This window comes from Humulus lupulus, chromosome 5 (genome assembly GCF_963169125.1).
Source record: "Humulus lupulus chromosome 5, drHumLupu1.1, whole genome shotgun sequence".
In the NCBI taxonomy this organism is placed as follows: Eukaryota; Viridiplantae; Streptophyta; class Magnoliopsida; order Rosales; family Cannabaceae; genus Humulus; species Humulus lupulus.
Genome location: NC_084797.1, coordinates 237880 through 264059, shown reverse-complemented (window position 1 = coordinate 264059; position 26180 = coordinate 237880). Strand labels below are relative to the sequence as shown.

At 30.8% G+C, this 26180-nt stretch overlaps 2 protein-coding genes across 2 annotated transcripts; one reads left to right on the top strand and one right to left on the bottom strand.

Moving 5' to 3' along the window:
- The first annotated feature begins 408 nt into the window (after positions 1-408).
- Positions 409-4096, top strand: LOC133834165 (uncharacterized protein At5g02240-like). The gene is made up of 9 exons (XM_062263679.1): positions 409-799; positions 1117-1229; positions 1362-1415; positions 1512-1596; positions 1773-1878; positions 2711-2797; positions 2927-3024; positions 3660-3769; positions 3902-4096. The coding sequence occupies exons 1-9, from the start codon at positions 502-504 to the stop codon at positions 3962-3964; spliced, it is 1014 nt and encodes a 337-aa protein (XP_062119663.1). The 5' UTR covers positions 409-501; the 3' UTR covers positions 3965-4096.
- A 246-nt stretch (positions 4097-4342) lies between these two features.
- On the bottom strand, positions 4343-8354 carry LOC133834164 (PR5-like receptor kinase). Its single transcript, XM_062263678.1, has 3 exons — positions 7778-8354; positions 6635-6667; positions 4343-5560 (listed from the first exon to the last, which is right to left on the bottom strand). Exons 1-3 carry the CDS (start codon positions 7812-7814, stop codon positions 4527-4529), a joined length of 1104 nt encoding a protein of 367 aa, XP_062119662.1. The 5' UTR covers positions 7815-8354; the 3' UTR covers positions 4343-4526.
- Between the last annotated feature and the right edge of the window lie 17826 nt (positions 8355-26180).

Genomic DNA, 26180 nt, shown 5'->3' with positions numbered 1-26180 from the left:
ATAAATGTGCATTTTTTACCACAAATCACACAACAACAATTCAAATAATTAAATTACAACATTCTACACCAAAATAAATATAAAAACACACAAAATTCTATAACAATAAAACAAACCTAATAAATTCAAAATGACTCAAAAATTTAATAAATTACTTTTTTTTTTTTTTTTTACCGAACACTTTTTATTGCACAAATTTTTCATAATGCACTATTTAACTTTTCCAAATAGACTTAGCAAGATCACTCTTACCAAAAAAAAAATAAGTAGTAGCACATGCACGTGCCTTTAAACTAATATATTTAATTATTAAGTAATGACATACTTAATAATTTGGTGCACGTATCATTATTTGTGAGATTACGTTAAAGTTAAAAAGAAATTTGCAAGATATGTAGCGTTATCCTCAAATGTGAAGTGTTAAGGCTATATAAAATCGTCTCAGTCCAACCAGCGAAGAGGAAGACCCCGACCCAAGGAGAAGCAGGCTTCTGGAGCCATATGCCTCTCTCACTCATGGCTTCTCGACTCTCCTTCATCCCAAGCCCACAATTTCAACTTGGAGATTTACCAAAACACCCTCCACAACCACCTTCATTTTCACTTCCGGCACTGGGTTTTCGCCGCTCAAAATGTAGTTTTCTTCCGACGACCATTTCTAGCTCAAGAGCAGAGTCTCCGCGAGCCATAAGAGAGCAAGTCGTCCAATCCCCAAATTCTGAATCAACCCATGATTCCAAAACCACCCCTTCCTCTTCTTCTAAGCTCGTTCTCGTGGTTGGAGGAACTGGTGGCGTTGGTAGGGCCTTCTCTTCTTTCTTTTCTTCTACAGTTCTTGTACTCATCAGATATCTGTTCATATCTTCACTTGCTTTATGCTTTATCTTACGTACGTTCAATTGTATGTTCTTTGTTGTTGCCTATTGCAACTTAAAAGTAGTTTTTTGTAATTGCGTTTCATGTGTTCATTTGTGTTTCTGTTCGGTAAGTGTGCGAGTTTGACATTGAATTGCATTGGTTTTGTTTGGATTTCAAGTCAAGAAAATGATTTCCTGCCGTTTTTTGTGAATCTGTTAAGAAACTAAGCTAATTTTAGTGTCTTTATGCTCTTTTCAGGGCAATTGGTAGTGGCATCATTGCTCAACAGGAACATCAAGTCACGTCTATTGCTGCGTGACCCTGAGAAAGCAGCAATGTTATTTGGTAAACAAGATGAAGAAACATTACAGGTTCCAAAACAAGATTACTAGTTTTGTTATCATTTTTTTCTTCAGTCACTTGACACGCATTTTCTTGCTTTGCTTGAAACATATTGTGTTGTGTTATTATAAGAACTTAATGTTGGAGAACTTCACTCATAGGTATGCAAAGGAGATACTCGGAACCCGGAAGATCTAGATCCTACCTTTTTTGAGGTTTGTGATTTAACTTTGTGGCAGTTTTTGACATAAGAATTTATGTTCATATTTCAACATCTTAATTAAGTTAGTTTATATTCTTTTGTCTGTCAGGGAATCACACATGTCATTTGCTGTACAGGAACAACTGCTTTTCCTTCTAAACGGTGGGAAGGAGATAATACTCCCGAAAGAGTAGGTAAATTGAACTCCTTGAACTTTTAGTGACATGGTTGTTCATAAGTCCAGCATGAAAAAGAAAAGTCATTATTAATTTTTTTCTTTGTAGAAATGCATGTTAGTGCCTTTAAAAGACCAGATTATACGCATTCGGTTAAAGTATATGCATTAACTAAAGATTTTTTTCTTTTGAAGATTGGGAAGGTGTGAAAAATCTTGTATCTGCACTTCCTCCCTCAGTGAAAAGGGTTGTTCTTGTTTCATCAATAGGTGTAACCAAGTTCAATGAACTCCCTTGGAGGTAAGAAGACTAATGGTGAGTTATAAAGCTAGCAATTGATCTTCTTTGGTATCTGTAAGAATTGGGAGAACAGAAAATGGAGTTTACTGATTCTGTGCTCATGAATGGCGCCTTCCATATTTTTCCACAATGGAAATTTCTCAAATTAATTGAGATCATTTTCCTTGTCAAAGATAAAATTTTGAAATAGCTGGAACGTCATGTGGCCTGAATGGGTAACCCCAGAGTACTACAAGTAGGGAAATTGTTTTAATCAACTATCATCATTAACTATTTAACTGAACTCTTTCTTTTGTTTCTACTTTTGGTTAAGTTTTATCATACCTGTATGTACCACGTAGTAGACTTTTTCATCTATCCAAACCTGATTTTCGTTTAGGACTCTTCATTCTCTGAGCAGAGGAACCTCTGCTCCAATTGATTCCTTTCCATGAAGAATGTTTCTTATGGAAGCAGAGGAAAAAGGACATGAAAGTGTTTCGATATAGCACACACCCACACACAGAGAAAAGAGAGTCTAGCAGGCTTAAGAAGCAAGTTTGATTAAAAGCAAAATCTTAAATAATATTATAGTATAGATGATCAGTTGTTTTTTTAGGAATTAGATTTTCATGAATATTCTATACATAGAAATTTAGCATCCGTTAAAATCTTCACTACAAGGTTTATACAAGATATTTTTGTGATTGCTTTTTACTGTGAAATCTTTGCATATGCAACAGGAACTCAGATTGGATACTAACCATGGTAGACATTGACTGTTATGATATTTTTCTTTTAAACTTGCTGTTTCATGGGTTAACAACTAATCTCTTTTATTCTTTTCCATTAGCATTATGAATCTCTTTGGTGTTCTCAAATATAAGAAGATGGGGGAGGATTTCCTTCTTAATTCTGGTCTACCATGTACAATAATCAGGTTAGTGAAAAATAGTTATGACTTTACATTTATGTTGAGCAACCAAAACTCATCACAAGAATCCATCTCAGCAAAAGTTTGTAATAATCTAAATTATTTTTTTTTCTTTTGTCATTACATGCAAACCAGAGCTGGCAGATTAACTGATGGGCCATACACATCTTATGATCTAAATACTTTGCTCAAAGCTACTGCTGGGAAAAGGCGAGCAGTTGTTATTGGTCAAGGTATGATATGTCAAATGATTAATGTTAGAACGTTTATCATTAAAATAATTGAACAGCAGCCTATATTAATTTGACTCAATCACGTTCTGCTGCTGTTCTATCATACCACAATTGGAGTGGATTTTCTGTAAAATGGTCTATCTTTAAATGAGATGGTAACTGAGTTTTATTAGAATGGGAGAGAGGCTGCACATGACTGAGTATCATAGTTATTAATTGTATGATTGATTAAGATTATGAATTATGATTTATGATTTATCTTTGTAAGGGGTGAAATCTAATATTCATGTCCACAAATATATTTGTATGTACTTGTGTGTGTGTGCATACGAAATTCGAATACAAAGGGAGCATCTACTAGAACCTATCTAATGGTTCAGATTTAGAGCACTCATTAGTGTAATGATCTTACCGAAGATTTGAAGAAGCCAAGTATTTAGCTATCTTGGGAGGGAGAGGCTATTCAATTATGATCATTTTGCTTGAGCCTTTAGATGCACCTGCACCTGCACCTGGTTGTTTTATTCCTCTGCTTATTGGGTGTTTATTTTTCTCTATTATGTAAATTCTTGATCCTATCCAAACATTTTGATTTGCATATCTTTGGTTTGGCAAACATACAAATCGATTCTCAGGCGATAAACTAGTCGGTGAGGTTAGTAGACTCGATGTAGCCGAAGCTTGCATACAAGCACTGGACATTGAATCCACTGAAGGCAAAATTTATGAAATCAACTCGGTTGAGGTAACTCTCCCAAGTTGATTTTAGTCTATAAGTGGCTCTGGAAAAAATTGCATTGAATGCTATGACTGCTTTACTTTGTCATGTAGAAAACAAAAAAAATGACAACTATTTTATCTTCTCTTTTTTGTGTAGGGGAAAGGTCCAGGAAACGATCAGCAGAAGTGGAGAGAACTATTTGAAACAGCAACCAAATAGCCAAACTCACATGGTAAATTGTAAAAGTTACTGTTCCATAGGGTAAATTTCATGTAACAAATATTATTGTCTATAAATTGTATATAACTATTACACATGTTACTTTTGTAATGTAACTAGTCATTCATATTCGACCTATTTCAGACTTCTTTCGTTCTCTCATTGTTAATACCTTGAAGTCTTAGTGAGAATAAACGATTGTATATAACTATTCAGATATTAAACAACAGCATCTGTAACAAAACCAAATTAATGTTCTCCACATTTGACACAATTCCACCCTTAAAAATTTCCATATCTTTACTCAAACTAGCAGACACTTAAAAAAAAAAACTCTTTTAAAAAGAAATTCATGCTGTAATTCTCAGATAAAATATCTCACATGGAAAGTGTGTAGGTATATTCAACAATTTACAACAATTTATAAGAGTATGGGTTACTCCACTCATCATCAACAATTGGTTTTGAGATGTTGAGTTAACCAGCTCTCTAAAGCAAAGAAAAAGGTCTCAGGGAAACCGAATAAATGAATGTGCGAAAGTGAGAAACAGAAAAAGTAATGCTACTCATTTTGCAATGACAAGGTCGGTTTTGGTGGCATCTGCAAAGATTGTAAACTCCCTTCCATCATCTGTATCACCTCAGACATCGACGGACGATTGGATGGCTTAGCTTGAATGCACCATAAGCTCACATTAATCATCTTTCTCGCCAACATTTCATCATCTTCATCCACCATTTCTTCACAGATATTTTTCAAGCGTTCACCACCACCATCATCATCAATATGCTTATGTGCCCAATATGGATAATATATTTCACTTGTTCGAGAAACACCCGTGTCAATATTCTTTCTTCCTCCCACCATTTCTAGAACCATCATTCCATAACTATACACATCAGATTTGTAAGATACTTCACCGAAATTCCTGTTATACATTTCTGGTGCTGTATATCCAGCTGTGCCTCTAGCACCCAATAGAGATATACTACTACTCCCATCCCCTTGGCACAACTTGGCAAGGCCAAAGTCAGAAATTTTAGGACAAAAGTCAGAATCTAGAAGAATGTTGTGAGGTTTTATGTCAAAATGTAAAATCGTTGCAGCACAATCTTGATGCAAGTATTTAAGTCCTCGAGCAATTCCGATTGCAATCTCATAGAGCCTTTTCCATTCCAGGCGGCTGATTTTGGTGTTAAAAATAAACTTATTCAATGATCCTCTAGGCATGTACTCGTAGATCAAAGCCCTTTTATTTCCTTCATAACAAAATCCTAGAAGACTGACTACATTTTTATGCATAATTGCTCCAATACTTGCAACTTCATTGATGAAATCTTCTCCATTACCTTTAGCCTCCTTTAGTACTTTTACTGCCACAGCTGAGCCATTCGATAACTGTCCTTTGTAAACAATACTATAGCCTCCTTCACCAATTTTTTCTGCGAATGAGTTGGCCATTCTCTTCACAGTTGCATAAGTATACCGCTTAAGGGTAATAAAATCCTCCACATCAAACTGTTCCCTCTTGCTTTTGGAAAAATATATAATCAGAATTGAGATTACTGCAACTCCAAACATTGCTACTAACACACCTACATTATTAAAGTAATAGGGAATGATATTATTATGTTTATTCTAATATTCTTGTTGAAATACAAGAAAAAATTATACCATAAAAAGAGAGATATAGATAGAATATATATACTAGTTTTATTTTTTTAAAATGTATTAATTTATTTTTATTATTATATTTTTAATTACCATATAAATTTTAAATAAATAGACAATATAAATATTTCTTAAAAAAACCGTTAACTAAGAATCTATTATAAATACTTTTTTATATATAAAAATATGGTTTATTCTAGTTTTAAAATTAATTTTTTTTCTAATTTTCTTTTAGAAATTTTATGAATATAATAAAATATTTGAAAATTCTAAACTAAAACTATGAATTTATAAATATTATTTAATCAAATTTAATTATTTATTATAATTTTTTTAAAGCCAATAAAAAGCAGTATATAAATATACATAATTTATTAATTAATGTCTAGAGCTATTAAAATAAGTAATTTCTCATTAAAAAAATTAAATTACAAAATAAGATATAAATAATTAAAAAAAAATATGTATATTTATGTCTTATTTCTATATTATATATTTAGATAAACAAAATATATTAAATTACAAAATAAATAATTAATACAAGAAAGAAATGAATAAGTTTATACACATAAATATTTTTTTGTTATAGTTTTGAAAACATAATTTAATACTTTAATATGAAATAAATTAAAAAAAGTGATGAAAAATTATTATGACTCATTTATTATTTTTATATATATTTTTTCAATTTATTTACCTTAGATTATTTTATTACTTTTATTTTTACTTTTTATATATTTTCTTATTTAGATGACTTTAATACTAAATGTGTTAATAAATAATAAAAAAAATGTTAAATCTAACCAAAAACAAAAATTTCCTTTATACTATCACATTTATAATATATAAAAATATTGTGGATGAAAATCAAAGAGGTGATGGTTATCAATATATTTGAGCTAAATTATCCTTCTTAATGGTTATCAAAAACACACACACACACACAATTTTGACCACAATGTGTATGATCCATATTGGTTTGTGTTACTTGTACGTACCTATGATCCAATAATAATGCTTCAATTTTGATCCTGAAGTGAGAAAAGCTAAACAAATTAATTATCATACATTAAACAAAAATAACTATTACATATTGGATTTTATATATTTTTTTAAAGAATTTTACTGCCTTATATATATTTGTTTAACTTGTTGATGAAGTTATTATTAAATATATATATATATATATATGTATATATAAAAATCAATATAGCTAAGAAAATGTGTATCATGATATCTAAATGAGTAAAGTTATTGATTGAAGTAATTTATTTTTTCTTATGAACTTGTAAATCTATAATATTAATTGTATAATACAATTGAGATTTTTTTTTAAAGGGTAGTTGGTTTTGTTCTTACAAACATAGATTTGAAAATTTTCAAGGTACTTTTTGCTAGGGAATCTGCTCAACTCTCCCCTTTGTTAAATAATTTTTACTAACAAAATATAATATCCTATAAATTAACAAAATTGCATTTGAATAGCTAGTAAGACAATAATAGAATTGATCACTTGTTTGAAAAAAAAAATTTCTTTTAAAAGTAGTTGATTTTTTTTGGACGATTAATAATAAACATAATAATGTTTATGTGTAATTACTCTAGTTTCTTAAATTTAATAATAAATCTTTCAAAGAATTGAGTAAGAGCAATGTTTTCATTTCATAATAATTCCCATGACTACATAAATAAATATATTGGGGAATTTTTTTTATAGAAGTTTTACTTTAAGCCCTATCGGTTGGGCTTTTAGTGTTCTCGACCTGTAAATAGTTGTCGACGCGATTTTTTTTATATGACCGTGTATATTGTAGCTATTTAGAACATTCTGCAAATTTTCAGAAAATTTTAAATAGTTTACCGTACCGAAAATTAGGTTCAAACATGTTATTGCACGCATAACAAATTTTTTTATGCGTGTAGAAAACAGCATATTTGAACCTAGTTTTCGGTACTGTAAACTATTCGGAATTTTCTGAAAATTTACAGATGCTCTAAATATTACAATATACACGGTAAAAAAAAAATTGCGTCGAAAATTGTTCACAGGTCGAGAACACTGAGAGTCCACTAGTAGGACATAAAGTCAAGCCGTAACGAATGAATTTTCCTATATATATCAAATCAATAAGAAATCTAACCAGATGTTTGATTATTAGCAGAACAATTGCAAAGCATTTGAGTTGATGAATTGGGGTCGTAAACGCAAACTCCGCTGAACTCACTGCAGTCCCCGCAAGTTGGCCGATTTGGTACATCGACCACCGTTGTATGGTTGGGTTGGAATCTTTGTGTGACAGATTTCTGAAGCAAATCGAGGTAACCATAGTAAACTCCCTCAGTGCTTACTGATCGATTTGGTTGAGTTGATGAGCAGATTCCCCATAATCTCAGTCTTGCAGTTGAGCTTCAGCGGAGGATAGCCGCAGCTATCTGGCAAGTAATAATACAAAGTTTGGTAACTTCCGTCCGTCAAATTTCCACAAAGGATGTGAGAACTGCAGCCCAAGCTTGTAGATGGAGGAATATTGTTCAAGATCAACAACAAAAAAGTCAACACAATAGGAAGAGGACAATAGTTCATTTCCAATACATATATTGGATTAACAAAACTTTCAAGAGCAAAACTCGATGGAAAAAATTCAAGGAAAAAGAGTGCGAAGGAAATGTCACTTGTATAGTTTGCATGAGCCTAATACCCAAGTAAATACAAGATAAGATAAGCCACCATAAATAATGATCATCATACTCAATGCTATTAATTAATAAGCCGCTCGATGGTCAATGAAAACTTTTTTTTTTTTTTTTTGTCATTTTGTTTTTGTCTACCGAACAATCTAGACTCAACATGACACTGACCAAATCAACAAAAATATAATATCCTACTTGACTTTCATATAATAATAATAATAATAATAAATAATCCCCAATAATTGAGTTGACAAGGTTTTTTTTATATATATATATATAATTTCACTAAATTAATGTTATCTATAAAATAAAATTAAATAATTTTTAAGAATAAGTAAACTTAGCTCCTCCCAATCCCTATCTCTCACTATACCCCTTTACAACCTTAGCCAAAGTCATAATTGAGTAAACTAAAATTAAATTTTTTTTAAGAATAAGTAAACTAAATGTTATCCATTATTTTAACACTTAACCAGACCTTAGGCCAAAGTCATAATTAAGTAATTAGGATAAAATTATTATTTTCAATAATTTTAAAATTTAGATTTTTCAAAAAAAAAAAACACCGTCATACAAAAAAATAATAACTCATCTACATGTTGAAAATAGGATCATGTCGTACCAATAGGATTAAAATACCTACCCTACCACAAATAATCCTAACAATTTATAGTACTTTAAAAATATAAATTAATAAATAATGCCCACATATTGCATTGAGCAATAGTAAAAAAATAAGAAAAAAAGAATACGAGAGTAAATGAAAGAATGAACAGAAGTCAATCACAATAAATATGGAAATATCAATTGTATATGTTCCAAGTTTATTTATTTAAAAATGTCCCCTTTCATTCTAGTAACTTTTGGCCAATTTTTTTTGCAGTTAAATCTCCAACCTCTTAAAATGTTAGCACCATTAGTCCTTTTCACTTTTCCATACAATTTTTATATTAAAAAATTAAGATTTTGTGGCAAAAATCTTTAACAAATATACATCATTTTGCATATAAGTCTCCAACTTTAAATTTTGAATTTTTTTTGTCTAAATAATCAAAATAACAATTATGACATAAATATGTGATTTAATTATTGTGAATTCAAGAACCAATTATTTATAATTCTTACCTCATTCAATTAAAATTCTCCACTTTTCCTCTCTAAATAGGAAAGTATTACTTCACAACTGTTCTCATCATTATTCCCAACTTATTAGCTATGAAGGCATACTAATTCTTTTGTAACCAACACACACCAAACAATTGTTGAATCTTTATTTTCATGATTCCCCATTGCATTCAAAATTCATTAGTTATAAAATGTAGCATTGTGTTTTTATTAATTTCTTTCATTCAAAATGCTTAAATTAAAAGCATTATGTGGTAGTACCTACCTACTGTAACAAGTAATGTACTATCAGTTATTAGAAGTATCTTTTTTTACGAAAAAAAAATTGATTATAAAATTATCTGCATGTTAAAAATAGAAAGACCCCTACCGCTGAAAGCAAAAGAAATGTCCCAACCAAAATTTTTCCATTGCATTAACTTAATCAATAGAGTACAAAAGAGTATATATACAAATGAGTTGTAACAAAGTCATAACATAATGCTCTAACAGATGTAACAAAAATCTAACAGCTAACTAACTACTAACAACCTTAAATATGCCAAAAACCATGTACATTAGGTAGGTAAAGTTTTGCCACCAAACCATCCTTTAACCAACATTTACACAATTTGTTACTATTCATTTTTTTGGGTCAAAAAATGTTTCTACGGTCCACTTCTTTTATTTCTTTTCTTTCATTTATATTATATACATAATGGAGGGACCCATTACACCTATTATCATTTTTTTTTTATATTGGGGAATGAGATTCGAACTTAAGACATCATCTTTATATAGTGTAATACAACTAGACTATTTCTGTGACCACCATCTATTTCCATTCTTATTTTTCTATTTTTCATATTTCCAACCAAATATACCTTAGTCTGAAATAGCTACTTACTACTCTCATTAGTTGACCATGATCATCTAATAATATGCCATTATTATTTTATTTTATTTTTGATGAAGGAAGTGTCATTATAAAAAAAATGGTGATAACAATAACAATAATTGAGAGAATTACACAAATTTCACTACAAAAAATCTTAGTTTTAGTCACAATAAAATTTGTGACTACAAGTAAAAATTTTGTGACTAAAGAAAATCCATCTTACTTATGTCATCACTAAAAAGTCCATGGCTAAAAGTATTAGTCACAAAAATCACAATTTGTTGTCACTAAATGTATTTTTAGTCACAACAAAGTTTATCACTAAAAATAATAGGTTGTGACAAAAACTACATTAGTGACAACTTGTAATTAAGTATGACTTTTTAGTCACAAATAATTTTTTGTTGTGACTAAAAGTGACATTTAGTTACACAAAACATATATTGTGACTAAAAGGTTGTCACAAAAAGATATATTTATTTGTAGTGTTTGAATGGTTATAATGAATAAAATCTTTAAAGTAATTAATGAAATGCAAGAGAACCAAAAAAGCTAATAATGATTGAGATTTAAAAAAAAAAAAACATTAATTGACACATGCTTGTGATTATGTGAGGTGAAATTGGATTAGTCAGACTGATATTTTAATTTAGTTAAAATAATAATATCACAAAAATCTATAAAATATTGAATCAGTCTCGGCATTTGTTTAGATAACTAGTTTGTTTTTTAAACCCCATTTTCAAAATTTAAATTTATAATTAGCTAAAATTAATATTAAACATTAAAAATAAAATATTCTTTTACGATATTTTAACTAATTTTATAACAACATCGATAAAAATACTAATAAAAGAGATCAATTTAATTTTTCAATATATAATTACTATAAAATAAACACAAAATTCATTTATTATTGTTTATATTTGAATATATATAAGTTGCCTGGGTAATTGAGCATGAAAAACAAATTCTTCTTTGATTTCTTTTCTCTTATTTCTCAGTACCCACTTTCTTATCTTTTCTTTTTCTTTTTTTCTGGTGAAATACCGACCATTTCCATCTTATTAATTAATGTGATTTCGTAAATATATAGGCCAGTGCAACTACTGGTAGTCCAACTTGTAAAATAAATGGGCTACTGATCATTATTTTATTTCTTTTTTTGAAAATAAAAAATAAAGAAACTGATGATTTGTGTGATCGTTACCATTACCAACTAAGTAGAATCAATTCTATATCATATAAACAGCATAAAAAAGAATTAAAAATATGACGTCCAGGCTTAATTTTTGTTTAATATACATATATATATTTATATAATATTTTATTTAAAATTTATATGATAATATTGCATATCTATCACTTGCTTGTATGAAGTGTATATATATATATATATATATATAATGAATGAGAAAAAAAATAAAAATAAAAGGCAACTAGATATTAGATACTGGCATATCATTAAGGACTAAACACAAATACTAGCTGATTATTAATTTGGCAAAAATAGAAAGGAAAGCAATAGATCTCTAGAGATAAGACTGCACGTACAACAATCAGGCCACAAATATAAACGGGAAAACGAAACAGACCAGAGTGGAAATCACATAAATATATAATCGTTATCAGACCAGAGTGCAATGAGGTTTAGTGTATGTATTACAGTTTTCGACAATCTTCTTTGGTTTGGCATGACACTGGCTGTATGGTTTACCTGGGCAAGGTATCACAGGATTATTAGGATTACTAGTCCTGCCTGTTACCGGCGGCGCAGGAGGATCCGACAAAAATCGGCTGACGTGAGAATCCATAAAAAACTCCAACTCCAACTCCAAGTCGTGTGCGATGAGGCAGTTCTGGTCAGCGGCGGCGCAGTAGCGATCATAAGTAACATTGGTCTTCAGAAGCACAGCTGCTCCACAACGGTTGATTGTGCTCGTCATCAGCACCAGTGCTACCGCCGCCGCCGCCGAAGCTACGAGCATTGCTGTTCTCGAGTAAACAGCAGGGACCATTGTTAACTTAAGTATACAGTTAATAGTACGTACTACAACTACTCCAACTGATCTCTCTCTCTCTATCTGCTACAGACCTCTTGATTTCGCAACTCTCGAATTTCTCACACATTTATATTATGCTAATACTAAGTGAGTGCCGTTCTATCTTTTTCTTTTCTTTTCTTTTCTCTTTTTCTTTTTTAAAGTGAGTCAGTTCTGTCCTCTCTTTGAAGGGACAAACAAGAATTATTTGGTTTCAGTCCATATTATTCAGCTTACTGGGGCGGGGCCTTGTTTATAGCTCCAATTATTCAGCTTAATTCATTTCATTTCTGAAGGTCCTTTCAATTAATTTCCACATTGCATTGTCTTTTGATAAGTGAAAGCCCAATGTTTCAGCCAAAAAATAACAGTAAAAATTAATAATAATAATAATAATAAAAAGGCATACTTAGTTGTAAAGCTGTAAATACGGGCCGGACTACTTTTGAGCACGGCACGAAACCGGCACGAGCTCGGGAGGTACGAAAAAATGTGGGCCTGGACCAGGCACAACACGAATTGAAAATTGGCACAGCACGGCACGACATGGGCCTGAGCACTGCAAGGCACGACAAACCCGAAGGCACGATATACGAAAGCGTGAACAAACTAGCCTGAAAGCACGACCTCATATTTTGACATTAATAATCATAATAAATTTTTATTTGTCAATTATTAATAAATTAAAATAATAATAATGTTTATATTTTTATAATTATATTAATTTATTTTAAGATTTGTTAGTTAAATTTTTTAGCATTTATTAGTAGGTATTAAAATTCTAATAATTATCTTTGATATAATTTTGTGTAAAATATTGTTAAAAAGTATATAAAAATATCTAAAATTATAATTTAAACAAAGAAATGTATTTAGTTTAGTGGTAAGTCTATTAATAGTTAAAGAAGAGGTAGAAAGTACAATCCTCTATCCTCATTTTTTTTTTGGCAAAAATAAAGTAGTTAAAGAAATGTATGCGCGCACAAAAGTGATTTTTGTTTTACAATTTAATCCCTACACTTATTTACCATTTAAAATAGGTTAAAAAAAACTATAGTTATAGTGTTTTTATAACTACAAAATATCTTAGTTTTAGTCACAATAAAATTTAATACAAATAAAAAAATTATGACTAAAGAAAAATCATCTTACCTATGTCATCACTAAAAATTCCGTGGCTAAAAGTATTAGTCACAAAAATCATAATTTGTTGTCACCAAATGTATTTTTAGCCACAACAAATTTTATCACTAAAAATAATAGATTGCGACTAAAACTATATTAGTGACAATTTGTGATTAAGTATGATTTTTTAATCACAGATAATTTCTTATTGTGACTAAAACTGGCATTTAGTCACACAAAATATATGTTGTAACTAAATATTTGTCACTACAAGATATCTTTATTTGTAGTATTATCTATAGCAACAACTCCTTAGTAATAATACATAAAAATATATTTATATTAACAAATACAAATACAAATTAAACCAAAATTTAAAAAAAACTATGTCGTAATTAATAATGATAATGAATAATACACTTTCTATTTAAAATTTCCATTTAAGAAATGGTATTAATTGATTGTACATATCAATTCATACATATTTTATTACAATACATTATTAATTAATTACAAAATGTTACCAAAACATAATAATATAATCAACTGCCCATTTTAAAAAAAAACTATTATAGACAAAAATAATTATAATATTTCATAACTATTTTATTAGTGGAAATTACAGGGTTTTTTTTTATTGAAGTTTACAAAAATATGGTTTTTTGACAATATTTATTTAATGGTATTTTAGAAATTTTAATCACTTCTATGTATTTTTTTCTCATATTTTTGTAACAAATTTTCATTATACCATATTTTTATTAGTAATGATATTTTATAAATGTAGAAGGGTAATTATATAATTTTACTACTATTTTAACTATTTTAAATTACTTATTCACAATACAAAAAAAAATATTTTTAGAGGCAGATTTGGTCCGCCGGTAATGTATGAGTTATTACTGGCAGACTACTGGGTCAGGCACTAATAATGTGGAAATTAATTAAAAAAATTAATTTTTTTATTAGCGGCAAATTTACCAATTATTAATAATAGGTAGTCCGCCAGTAATAAGACTATTACCGGCGTGCTATATTAATAGTGGCGCGTCCTGCTGCTAATAGTTTATTACCGCAAGTCCCCACCGGTAATAATGTTACATATTGAAAATTTTGCACATTATTTCGTCTGTCCCTCTCATTTCTCCTCTCCCTCTCTCAAATGCTAATTTCCTCAAAGTTTCTCTTCTCCCTCTCTGTCCAAGCTCCACCACCACCACCCCTCTGGCTGAGCACCACCACCGCTCCTACGTCGCAGTGTATTAATTTTGTATGTATTAATATTAATTGTTTATATGTAGTTTTTTTTTAATTATAATTGTTTGTATTTATTTACAGAAACCTACATGCCTTTTGAACCCCATCGATGTATGAATATTATATATATGAAGTATAAGTATACTATTTATTACGAGATTCTTGATGTTTTCAGTTTAGAAAAATGAAATTGAAAGAAAAAAATCATCCAAAAGCACAAACATATTTCATTGGCCTTTGGTGCCTTACTTCCATGTGGAATGATTCTATTTGGTACGGAAAGATTTCATCTTTTAAATGCTTTTTCTTTATACATACGAGTAGGTCCTGTGTGTGTCATTATCGATACAGCGAATTTTGCTACCCAAAGAAACATTCAATTATAGAATTTTGTCTAGGAAATAAAAATTAAATATATTTATATCATTCTTTTATATATACTAATCTTTATTTATTTGACAATTATATAAATTTAATTAAATTAATTAATAAATTTTATAAATAAAACTAAACAAACATAAATTATAAATTATATATTATATATATAAGTGCAATACTTCATATTAACATAAATGATTTTTGTCAGGAATATTCTTTTATTCTTGCTTTTTAAGAAAAGTTTGGGTGATACTGCCTACATAATTAACCACGCATAAAACCATAAATAAATGAAAACAAAATTGATATTATAACGTCCGCATCAATTATTTAAAAATATTAAAAGAAAAAGATTATTATGCCAATATTCCAACATGACATTTATTCCAAGGTTGGTAGGATAATGCATGTTCTTTAAAATTTTGAATTATTATTAAATAGCGTCCTTTTTATCCATTTTTTTCTCTCTCTAAATCAAACAATGCTTTAATATATTGTAGTGATCCAAAAAAAATTTATTATTTGTTATGTTATTATTTTAATTGTTTGATTATTAAAAAATAAATTGAATTCATTATTTTTTTTTGTGAATTATGATTTATTGATTTATTTTGAATAATTGTGTAATATTTATTTAATTATTAGTGTTGCATTTTATTAAGTGTGACAATTTATGTGATTAGAATATGTTACATTTTTATTTTATTTGTGTGTGTGCCGAATGTCTATATGTGTGTGCAGAAATTTGTTTTGTTTCTATTTCATTTAAATTAAGAGAGAAAAAAAATGGAAAAGAATGTTAGTTATCAGGATTAGATGATAAGGCTTATCCATTTGATTTTTGTTCATATTTGGATAGGGTTTAGGTGAGGTGTAAAGGAAGGAAATTGTGGAATTAGGCTAGGCTTATTTGGTGTGATAGGTGTAGTGATCCAATTTTTTGTGTTATTAATCGTTGTGTTTTGTTTTAATGATTTGAGTATTAGAAAAATAATTGAACGGTTTGTTTTGTGTGCATTATGATTTAATTTATTATTTAGAATAATTGTGTAATATTTGTTTTATTAATTAGTATTACATTTTTTTTTTGCGTAACAAAATTATGCGAATAGAATAGGTTGCATTTTTTATTATTATTATTTAAGTTTGTGTGACAAAATTATATAAGTGTGGGTGTGTTTTATTTATTTTAATTTAAGAAAATAAATTCATTACCAAAAAAATTATTTTTAGAGGCGACAATATTAGAAGTTAACGAGCCCAAAGCCCCCTTCTCCCTGCACGGGCCAACATTCCTCCTGCAGGCCAACGGCCCGCCTGCCTCTTCCTTGCAGCAGGCCCAGCCGCCCACTTCTCCAATTGTGCAGGCAATTCACTCTAAAGCTCAAGAAAATGCCAATCTTTTGACCACTTTTCCTATTTTTCTACACTTATTTACCCCAAAATTCCTCTCACGAAGCTCAAGTATTTTAGGGTAAATAGGAAGCTTCAAGACTATTTTGGGAGACTTCATATTTTGTTACTATCATTTTTTCTACATTTTTCTCTCCACATTTTTTCTCTTTATTTTGAAAGACTATTTTGTATCAAATATATCTTCCTTTTGTAATTTATTTGCTACTTTTATTATGTGCTTCTAATCTTTTTCATAAGATTATTAGGGTAATGATAAAGCAATTTATAACTAGATAGTATTTATTTTTATATGTTGATTTCCCTTATAGTGCAACAAAGTTTATGGATTTTTCTTTTTCAAGTATCTTGTATTTTGAATTATTGAAGCATATTATGAGACTTTTTTCTTCATCTTACAAAAAATCATAATATTATTTGATTAAGATGTGCCATTAAATTTTGTACATCCAAACTTAGAACAAAATTATTATGTTTTGTTTTATAAATAATATTCTTTGATTTCCATCGAGCATAACCCTAACAAAAAATTTCATCGAGCACCATCAAGAAATAAACGATAACTATCAATCTATCATCAAGCCGCTATCGAGTAGCATCAAGCTCATAACATAATCGTCTTCTACTTATTATTGCGCTTCTATCGAGCAAATATGTTGTAGAAAATCTAGAAAAACGTAGAATACAAAATCTCTCTAATAAATCCAAAAAACACATTAATCTATACTAAAGATTTGTTCGAAATAGCCAAGAACTTACCCATGATTTTTCTCCTCCAAAATTCCTCAAAATATATGTTGTCTTTGATATTGAGATTTTTATAGAGACAATGGAGATGACTTACAATGATTTGAGAACGAAATTTGGCTCAAACTGTGGATTTTTGTGAGGGTTTCGTGAGCGAGAGAGAGATGGTGTTCTTGATACAATGAGATGAGTATTTTTGGTAGAATGGAAAATTAGTTTAGCATCAAATTGAAAAAGTAAATAGTGTTGGTATTTTTTTGTATTAGGAGACAATATTAAGCATAGAAAGTGAAATTTCCCATTTAAAATTCCTAAGATTATGATGTAGTTAAAAGTTTATATAATTTAATTTATTATATTTTGTTGTTGTGATTTTCAATATTGAAAAATTAAGCTTCTATTTCTAAACTTTAACGATTTTCAACGAATTAAGGCCTAATCTTTTGAAAATATTTGAAGAACAAAATGAGAACGAAAGAAGTTTTTGTGATAATAAAGATCATTGAAATAAAAACCATAAATTAAGATAATATAGACATGTGTTTTCTACTTTATGAGATCAATTGTGAAATTTCCATGGAACTTAATACATATTTTTTTAAAACATTCTTTATGGAAATATAATTATTTTATTAAAAAAAAGTATATTTCATGTTTATCTTGAAAAAGAATACATAAAGCCTTAAGGAATTCGACCTTTAATATAATAAATTTTGAAAATCACAATAGCATAATTCAAATAAATTAAATAATGAATATTTTTAATGAAATTAGACATGTTAGCAATTTTCTGATCCTTTGATAAATTGTTTATATAATTTATTTTCTTTATAATTTTTGCTTGATTTTGTATCTTAAATGTTACATGTTACATAAATCACCATTACATCATATCCTCAAATAAAATTAATTGTAATCTTATTTTGGTATTTAAAAGAATGTATCCTCATGAAAACCATACTTTATTTTATTGCTGTATTACTTGTTAACGATTTTGTGCAGTTACAGAAATTAATCATTGTGGATTAATTGTGTATGTTTTTTGAATGAATAAAGAATTTGTTTGGTTCCTATTTTGGTAGGATATATGACATTATGAGTTTTTTCTAAATGAATATATTTCGTTTTGGCAAAAAAAAAAAAAAAAGTATTGCTATTTGACATTTTAAGATTTCCAACACCACATTAAGTGATACCCCATGATTGATTAGCGATACCACATAATACTAATTAAATTAAAATAAGTAAGATCCTAATGGGGCGAGGAATCCCCGTCTAAATGGGGAACGGGACGGGGATTGTAACGCCCCAACTCCAGGGACCGTTACGGTGTGCCTTGTAAACAGTGCTAAACTCGCTAATCGAGCCATTTGGCCAAAACCGTGAACTAAGTATGATTAGCAGTTTAGGGTTTAAACATTTTGGTTAAGATGTAATGTTTCACTAGAACGTTTAATATATAATGATCACATTTTAATGATCTTTTGAATCTTTCTAGGGAATATTATAATGATCAAGTGTCATCAAAGGTGAGTACAAAAAGTATCCTAAGCAGTCAACACTTAATGATCCTTTGGCAAATTTATCATGACAGCAGAAAAGCTACAAGTTATACTATTATAATAATTAGTTTTTCAAAATTGATAAATCAAATCAATAAAATTACTCATAAGCAAAGGAGATTATATAGCAAAAAGAGATTGAGGCATAGAGAATGTTTCAACAATTTACGCTAGCAGCAATTTATTGTTTCAACAATTTACTAGTTGCTTCATTAACATAGACATGAATATAGTAGACAATTTTATAGAGAGAGCTACAATTATAATATGAGATTCAGATTCAGATTTTATCCAAAATTGCAGAAAAAAAAAGATGAGACTTGGATTTCTAGAGAAAATCTAAAATGACAGAGAGAGGCTCAAATTTTACACCTTAAATATGAAATGTTGAAATGAGATCGATAAATGCTTCAATACAAGGGAAAAAAATTGCAGAACAGAGCTTGAAATGAGATTGGCCTTCTTTTTATTGTTCTATGCAATTTTGTCTAGGTATTTGTTTCAAGTTAAACTCCTTCACATGTCCTTTCTTAGTCATATCACAATGCCTAAGTACCACTAGACAAGGATTCCAAACATTTTTTAAACCAAATAATCTATATTCATAATTCTACTTTGGTTGTTGGCAAACAAACAACAATCAATTTCACAAAAAATAAGAATCATCAATTCAGAATTAACAAGCAAAACTTAAAAAAATACATGAAAGAAAATACTTGAGAAAAGCTATACAAAATATGCTGTGAAAAATTGGGCCCTCTTAAGAGAAGCTACATAAACATTCAACACATACATTGAATATAATAACTTCAGCATTGAGCCTAGGAAAGTTGTGTATGTGCATGTAAAAACCAATAAATCGGATAAACTCAGACTGCTAGATCATTTTGTAAGTTATTTTAACTAAACAAGAAGACAAAACAAATAAACTCTTACTGCTAGATCATTTGCAAAAATCAAATAATGTTTGCATTAGATATCAAAAGGATTTTAGATCAAGGTTATATGTACAGAAAAGATTTACTTCATCATGGTGAGCTCTAGATTTTATAAGTGTGTCCATTTCTATTAATAAATCAAGTTCAAACACACACTCAATTGAAATTTGTAATGTGTCTTGACAAAAATTGATTGGCTCGGACAATATTCAATGCAAAAATTTGTAATGTGTCTTTTCACTGTTCTCCCTGCTCAAGCATTACAGGGAGAAACACATAACTATCACCCTAATGTTTGCCCAAACCAATCTAAAAACTTGTTATTTAATATTAACATTTATAAGTTAAAACTCAGCACAGTGGTAATCATTACACATGATATAAACACCTTCAACTTTACTTAAGAAAAATAGAAAAAAAGAAGAAACTAAACCAGGAGTGTTTATTAGTTTCAGTATCCCCAAATCAACAAAACCCATATGATTAATGGAGCTATAACACTACTTAAGGGTTTCAGTATCCCCAAATAAAAAAATTTAGTATCTCACAAATAAAAAACAAAACTAAAAAATAGAGCACATTAAAGCAAATAAGGTTCGAAATTTCCCTTAGAAGAAAGATTTGTAGCTGAAATTTGAGGCAAAAAAACAGAGGTAATGGGTGAAAGCTAGTAAATCCACTCAAAATAAGAGCATAACCGTCAAAAGCAGGGAGAGAGAGAGACATACCGTCGAGCCCACGCACCGTTGAGCCCCGTTTCCGTCGCTGTCCAGCCTATTGCGCCAGCCACCTACATGAGAAATGGTAAAACTTGAAGACAGATCCAAGTTGAAAAAAATTACAGGGAAACAAAAGGAAATACAGAGATGGAAGATTGAGACCTGATGGAAGAAAGACCAGTCGAGCCATGATATAACAGACAGAGATGCTATAATAAAATCAAAACTTATGCAAAAGTAGTTCAAAGCAATTAGAAAAATGAGATGCCTGCTTATGTTTCTCAAATATGGTAGTTCCCAGATAAACAACAACTATGAATGCAAACAAAAAAGGCACACCCATGCAAAATGTACTATCAAGATTCTCACCATGACTAGACAAAATATATAGTGGTCTCCCGAAATTCTCACCAATCTCAATCACTACCAGTGCCTAAGAGTACCCCAAGCATTTAGTCACTCTCATGATCAGTAGAGATTCACTTGAAAGAAAAAACAAAAAACCCCAACTCCATAACCAGTATTATACACACTATAGCTTAAGGTATGGGATTAGTGAATAGAACATAAACCAATGCTAACAGTTTTTCTTTCAAACTAATAACTTAGAAGTGGCTAAGGATCACACCAATTCCTTAATTAGAAGACCAGTGATCACAAAAGAATAATACTTTTTTAAAAAATCCCAAATTCGAATTCTTTTTCCTCAATGAAAAAAAAATAGCATAAAGTTACAAATCTTATATTTAACTATATGATAACTTGAAAGTACAAATAACATTAAAAAAAAAAAATCAAAGCAAATATATGCAAAAACCACTTTGCTCAAACTATAAACTACCAAAAAGAAACATTTTATATTTGTCAAAAACAAGAGAAGAAGAAACATTTTATTGATCCAATACATATGAAAAGTTTTGTGTAGTCTTGGCAATGCACCACATCTTTTAGAGTGTAAAGTTCTGCTGCCGTTGGACAGAATTGGAGCACATATATATATATATATATACACATATGGATTTCAAAGTAAATACTTTTAGATTCCAATGCTGGCAATGTCAACAAGCACTCAAATCAAATAGCACTAAACTTCCAATCTCACTGCAAAAAGTTCAATTCTAAAGTTTACAACCCTCTAATGTGAGTGTGAGTGTGTATTTTTTAACTTGCCATGTGAAGCAATGCAAGATAATTGCAAGATTTACTCTGATGAGGCAAAGATTCGTTGTTGAGCTCCACTTCAATATCAGATAGAAGATGTTTCAAAAGGGCCACATGAATTTTCCCAAGCAACAAGGAATCCTGAAAGGCATGTTAGAGAACATATTATATCACTGAAAGAACTCAAATCAAAAGAGGTAAGATCAAAAAGAGAAAACAAAATGTTACACAGAAGGAAAGTAAAGTGAGATTAAAGATGAAATAAAACCTTGTCATGAAATGCTTGAGCAAACTCATCAAGGGTGAATGGGCAGACATCAATGACAAGAGAGTAAGTATAGAGGAAATGGAATACCTGCCAACAGAAGTCAACACATATTTTAAGATTAATGCCAATGATAGGTAATTGTCTCAACTAAATGCCTTAATATATTGCCATTTCAAAACACATGGAGAAGAGAAATGGTGGGCTGGAGACCAGCATTTCACAATAGAGAAAAAAAATAGGATGATAAATCTTCTCAGTCAGATAAGAGGCATGCCTTTTTTTTTCTGGCAGATTTTCTTTTCTAAGCCAATAAACATTCTCCTGTAAATGCGTACCAAGACATCAACAATTTTTATTATGGGATAAATTATTTCCACTTCATCAATCTTACACCTCGCACATGGAGCAAAAACAGTGTTACATACCCTTAATGAAATGCAAATATTGGCTATTATGCCTAAGATTGTTGTTAAAAGCAAAAGTATAAACTCAAGCAGCACCAAGTCTAACATAGAACCCAACTAACAAATAATAATTGTATTATATATGCCCAAAGAAAGAGTGACCCGGATGAAGACCTCCTTCACAAATGAAACAAATACAAATAAACCCTCATCACAAACCAGTAGCTATTTCGGTATACTAATCAAATTAAAATGAACCTTAAAACTGAAAAAAAAATTAAAATACCCAACTTTTGCAAGCTCAAAACATTACTGTCGACGCCAAGCCTATCACTTGCAAGACAGAATGAGAAAGACAGAAAGAAAACGAAGAGTGAATGAGAGTAGAAGAGAGTAAATGCAGGGAGGGACAACAAAAAACAATCAAATACTTTATAAATACATATACACATAAATATATATTTATATATTGATTATATGTAATCTGTATAAAAAAAAAAATTCACCTCACAGAGATGTTCTTGCTTCCAACCAGGGAAAACCGTCGTGACTTACGTGAGGGAAAGTGAGATACCAGCGTGATGTACCAACTTGCTCCATCGACTCAAACAGGGGAGATACCGCCATTATGTGCTCCAGAAGCTCGCGTGAGTCGTGAGAGAGAGAATGCTCCATCGACGTCGTGTGCTCCACCGGCGTCGTGTGCTCTAGTGACTCGCGTGAGGCAGAGATAGACGAGACGAGAGGATAAGTGTGTGAGAGAGAGTGAGTGGAGGAGAGTAAGCTTTGCAACTAAGCGTAAGAAAGAGAGGCAGAGAGGCGGCAATGGAAACTTGTTTGGGTATTTTAGGTTTAGGGATTCAATGGAGGCTGAGAGAAATTAGAGAATTTGTGCTTTATTGTTTTCCTTTTTCTTTTCTTCTTATGATAGACCCAGAATTTTTTCTTTTGGCGCCAAACGAAATATAACTAGGCGCCAGTGTGTTAAAAAAATTGACTTCTCCGTGTTTTTTTTAACTATCTATTAATAGCACTTGTGAATAAGTGCTATTTTTTAACGTAATATATACTTAAAATTGTTGTAGTGTAAGGAGGCTTGGCAGCTTATTTGTGAAATGTTCTTGAGCGAAAGATTTTTGGCTCGTTCCGCTAAAAATCAAGCAAACAGAAGACAAATTAAGTATATAACAACACAAGGCACAAAGTCGTTGGCAGCTAAGCGTCACCAATATGTAAGTGAAGATGTTAATTTAATTTTATAAAATAACATATTCTGAAACATTTTGTTTACATTTGTATAGGAGAACCCGAATGCGCATGTTTTTGATACTTAGAGGGATGCTCATATGAGAAAATCGACAAAATCTTTTGTCAATGAGGCAACTCAACAAGATTATGTAAGTGAATAGTATTGTTTTCTTGTTTCTTGTCAGGAGAGATCTGACTACCAAAGAGGAGTGGGTTATAGGGCGAAAGGGAAGGCAAAAAAGACATCCTCTAGCTCTACAGATCAAAGTCAGTCCCAAGCAAATACTGCTGCTTCGCCTAATGAAGATATGAGAGTTATGGCTTTGCTGATGAAGGCAATTCGTGAGACGTTTGAGACTTCGACAACTGTGCATCCCAGTAAATTGTATGACCCAATGTTTGACAGTTTTCTGCAGAGGCATTTGCCACCACAATCCGAAGGTGGTTCGTCTTCTCAGAGTAACACTGCCAATCCTGACCTTCATACACCGCCACAACAGCAGCACCAGCCTCCTTCACAGCAGCACCAGCCTCCTTCACAGCAGCAGTTCCAGCCTCCTTCACTGTATCCGCCACATCAGTTGTACTAGCCTCATCCAATGTATCCGCCACATGTGTCGTTGCAACAACCTCCTCAGTATCAAAACCAATACACTTTTGGACCCCCTTCCCAGTCTCCTCCACAATATTTTAGTTTTACCGATTTTCTAGGAGGATCGATGCAGCCTCCGCCACCTAATGTTATATATTGGGAGGTTGGAGGCGGGTCGCAACCACAGCCACAGCCACAGCCACAGCCTCGAGATCTGTTTGGGGACCTCACGCTCGGACGATCATAACAACCACCTTATATTCCTTCACCGCCACTGCCACGGCCGCCACAGCCACAGCCACCGCCACCGCCACCGTCACAGCCGTCGTCCTCACAGCCAGACCAAAATGTTGAAAATGAGGACAATTTCAATATTAATCTTAATGACTTTCTTTAGTTACTAGTTTATATATTTGGACTTAATTAATACTTTATTTATTTTTAATGACTATAGTGATATTTATTAAGTTGATAAATATTAAAACTATTTATATTAATTTTAATGTTAGTTATGTTTAAATTAATTAAATGTTTATTTTTGTTAAATTATTTTTAAAAATAATTAAATTTAATAAATATTAGTTTATTTAAAATTTAATTTAAAAAAAATGATAAAAACAATATTAGCGGCGGACCCCGCGGCTAATAATAATGGCTCGGACATGGGTATTAGCAGCGGGCTCCGCCGCTAATAATCATTATTAGCGACAACTTTTTAGGCCCGGCGTATTAGCGGCGGATTTAGACATTATTAGAGGCGGAGTACCCCGCCGCTAATAATGGAATTTCTTGTAGTGAGTGGGTTCATAGAGGAAGACATCTACATGAAATAGCCGCCAGGATTTAAGGTGGAACAAGACAATTCAGATCTGGTATGTAAACTGAAAAGATCATTATATGATCTCAAACAATCCCCAAGACAATGGAACAAACGCTTCAACACCTATATGCAAGACATTGGGTTCACAAGATCTTTATTTGATCATTGCCTATACTACAAAGGTTTAGATTCTTCTACTGCAGTCTATTTACTATTATATGTAGATGATATGCTCATCTTAAGCAGGGACAAGGCAGTGATCAAAAGCATTAAGACAAAACTTAAAGAAGAGTTCGAAATGAAAGAATTGGGACCAGTTCAGAAGATTCTTGGCATAGAAGTTGTGAGGAACAGAAATGAAGGAAAGATGTACCTAAAACAGTCAAGTTACATACAGAAGGTAGTTAAAAGGTTCTATATGCCAGATGCTAAAAGCACTTCAGTGCCTTTAGGTGGCCAGTTCGAACTAACAAAGGAAAAATGTCCTTCGAATGAAGAAGAAATAAAAGAGATGAGTAAGGTTCCATATTCTGTTGCTCTGGGATGTGTAATGTATATCATGGTCAGTACAAGACCTGATATTGCACATGCCTTAAGTATTCTAAGCAAGTACATGTCGAATCCAGGCTAAGAGCATTGGAAAGCTCTCAAATGTCTCATTAGGTACTTGAATGGCACTTGGGATCATGGTCTGATTTACAAAAAGATGGAAGAAAAACTAGAACTAAAAGGATATGTGGATTCAGATTATGCAGCCAATAAAGATACAAGAAAGTCTACAACATCATATATGTTTCTCACTAATCAGAATTGCATATGTTGGAAAGTTCAGCAACAATCAGTAGTGTCACTGTCTACTACTGAATCTGAATTCATGGCAACAACAGAGGCTTTTAAGGAGGCAATCTGGTTGAAAGGAATTCTATAGGAGTTAAAAATCTTGAGAGGTGAAGTAACTATCTACTCGGACATCCAGTCTTCTATTCACCTTTGCAAGAACCCAGTTTATCATGAGAAGAGTAAACATATAGACATCAGATTATTTTGGATAAGAGAGAAGATAGAGGAAGGGGTTATAGAACTAAATAAGGTAAAATCTGAAGAGAACCCTGCAGATATTGGCACCAAAGTATTGACAGTAAGTAAGTTTAGACACTGTCTGGAAACTAAATTGACT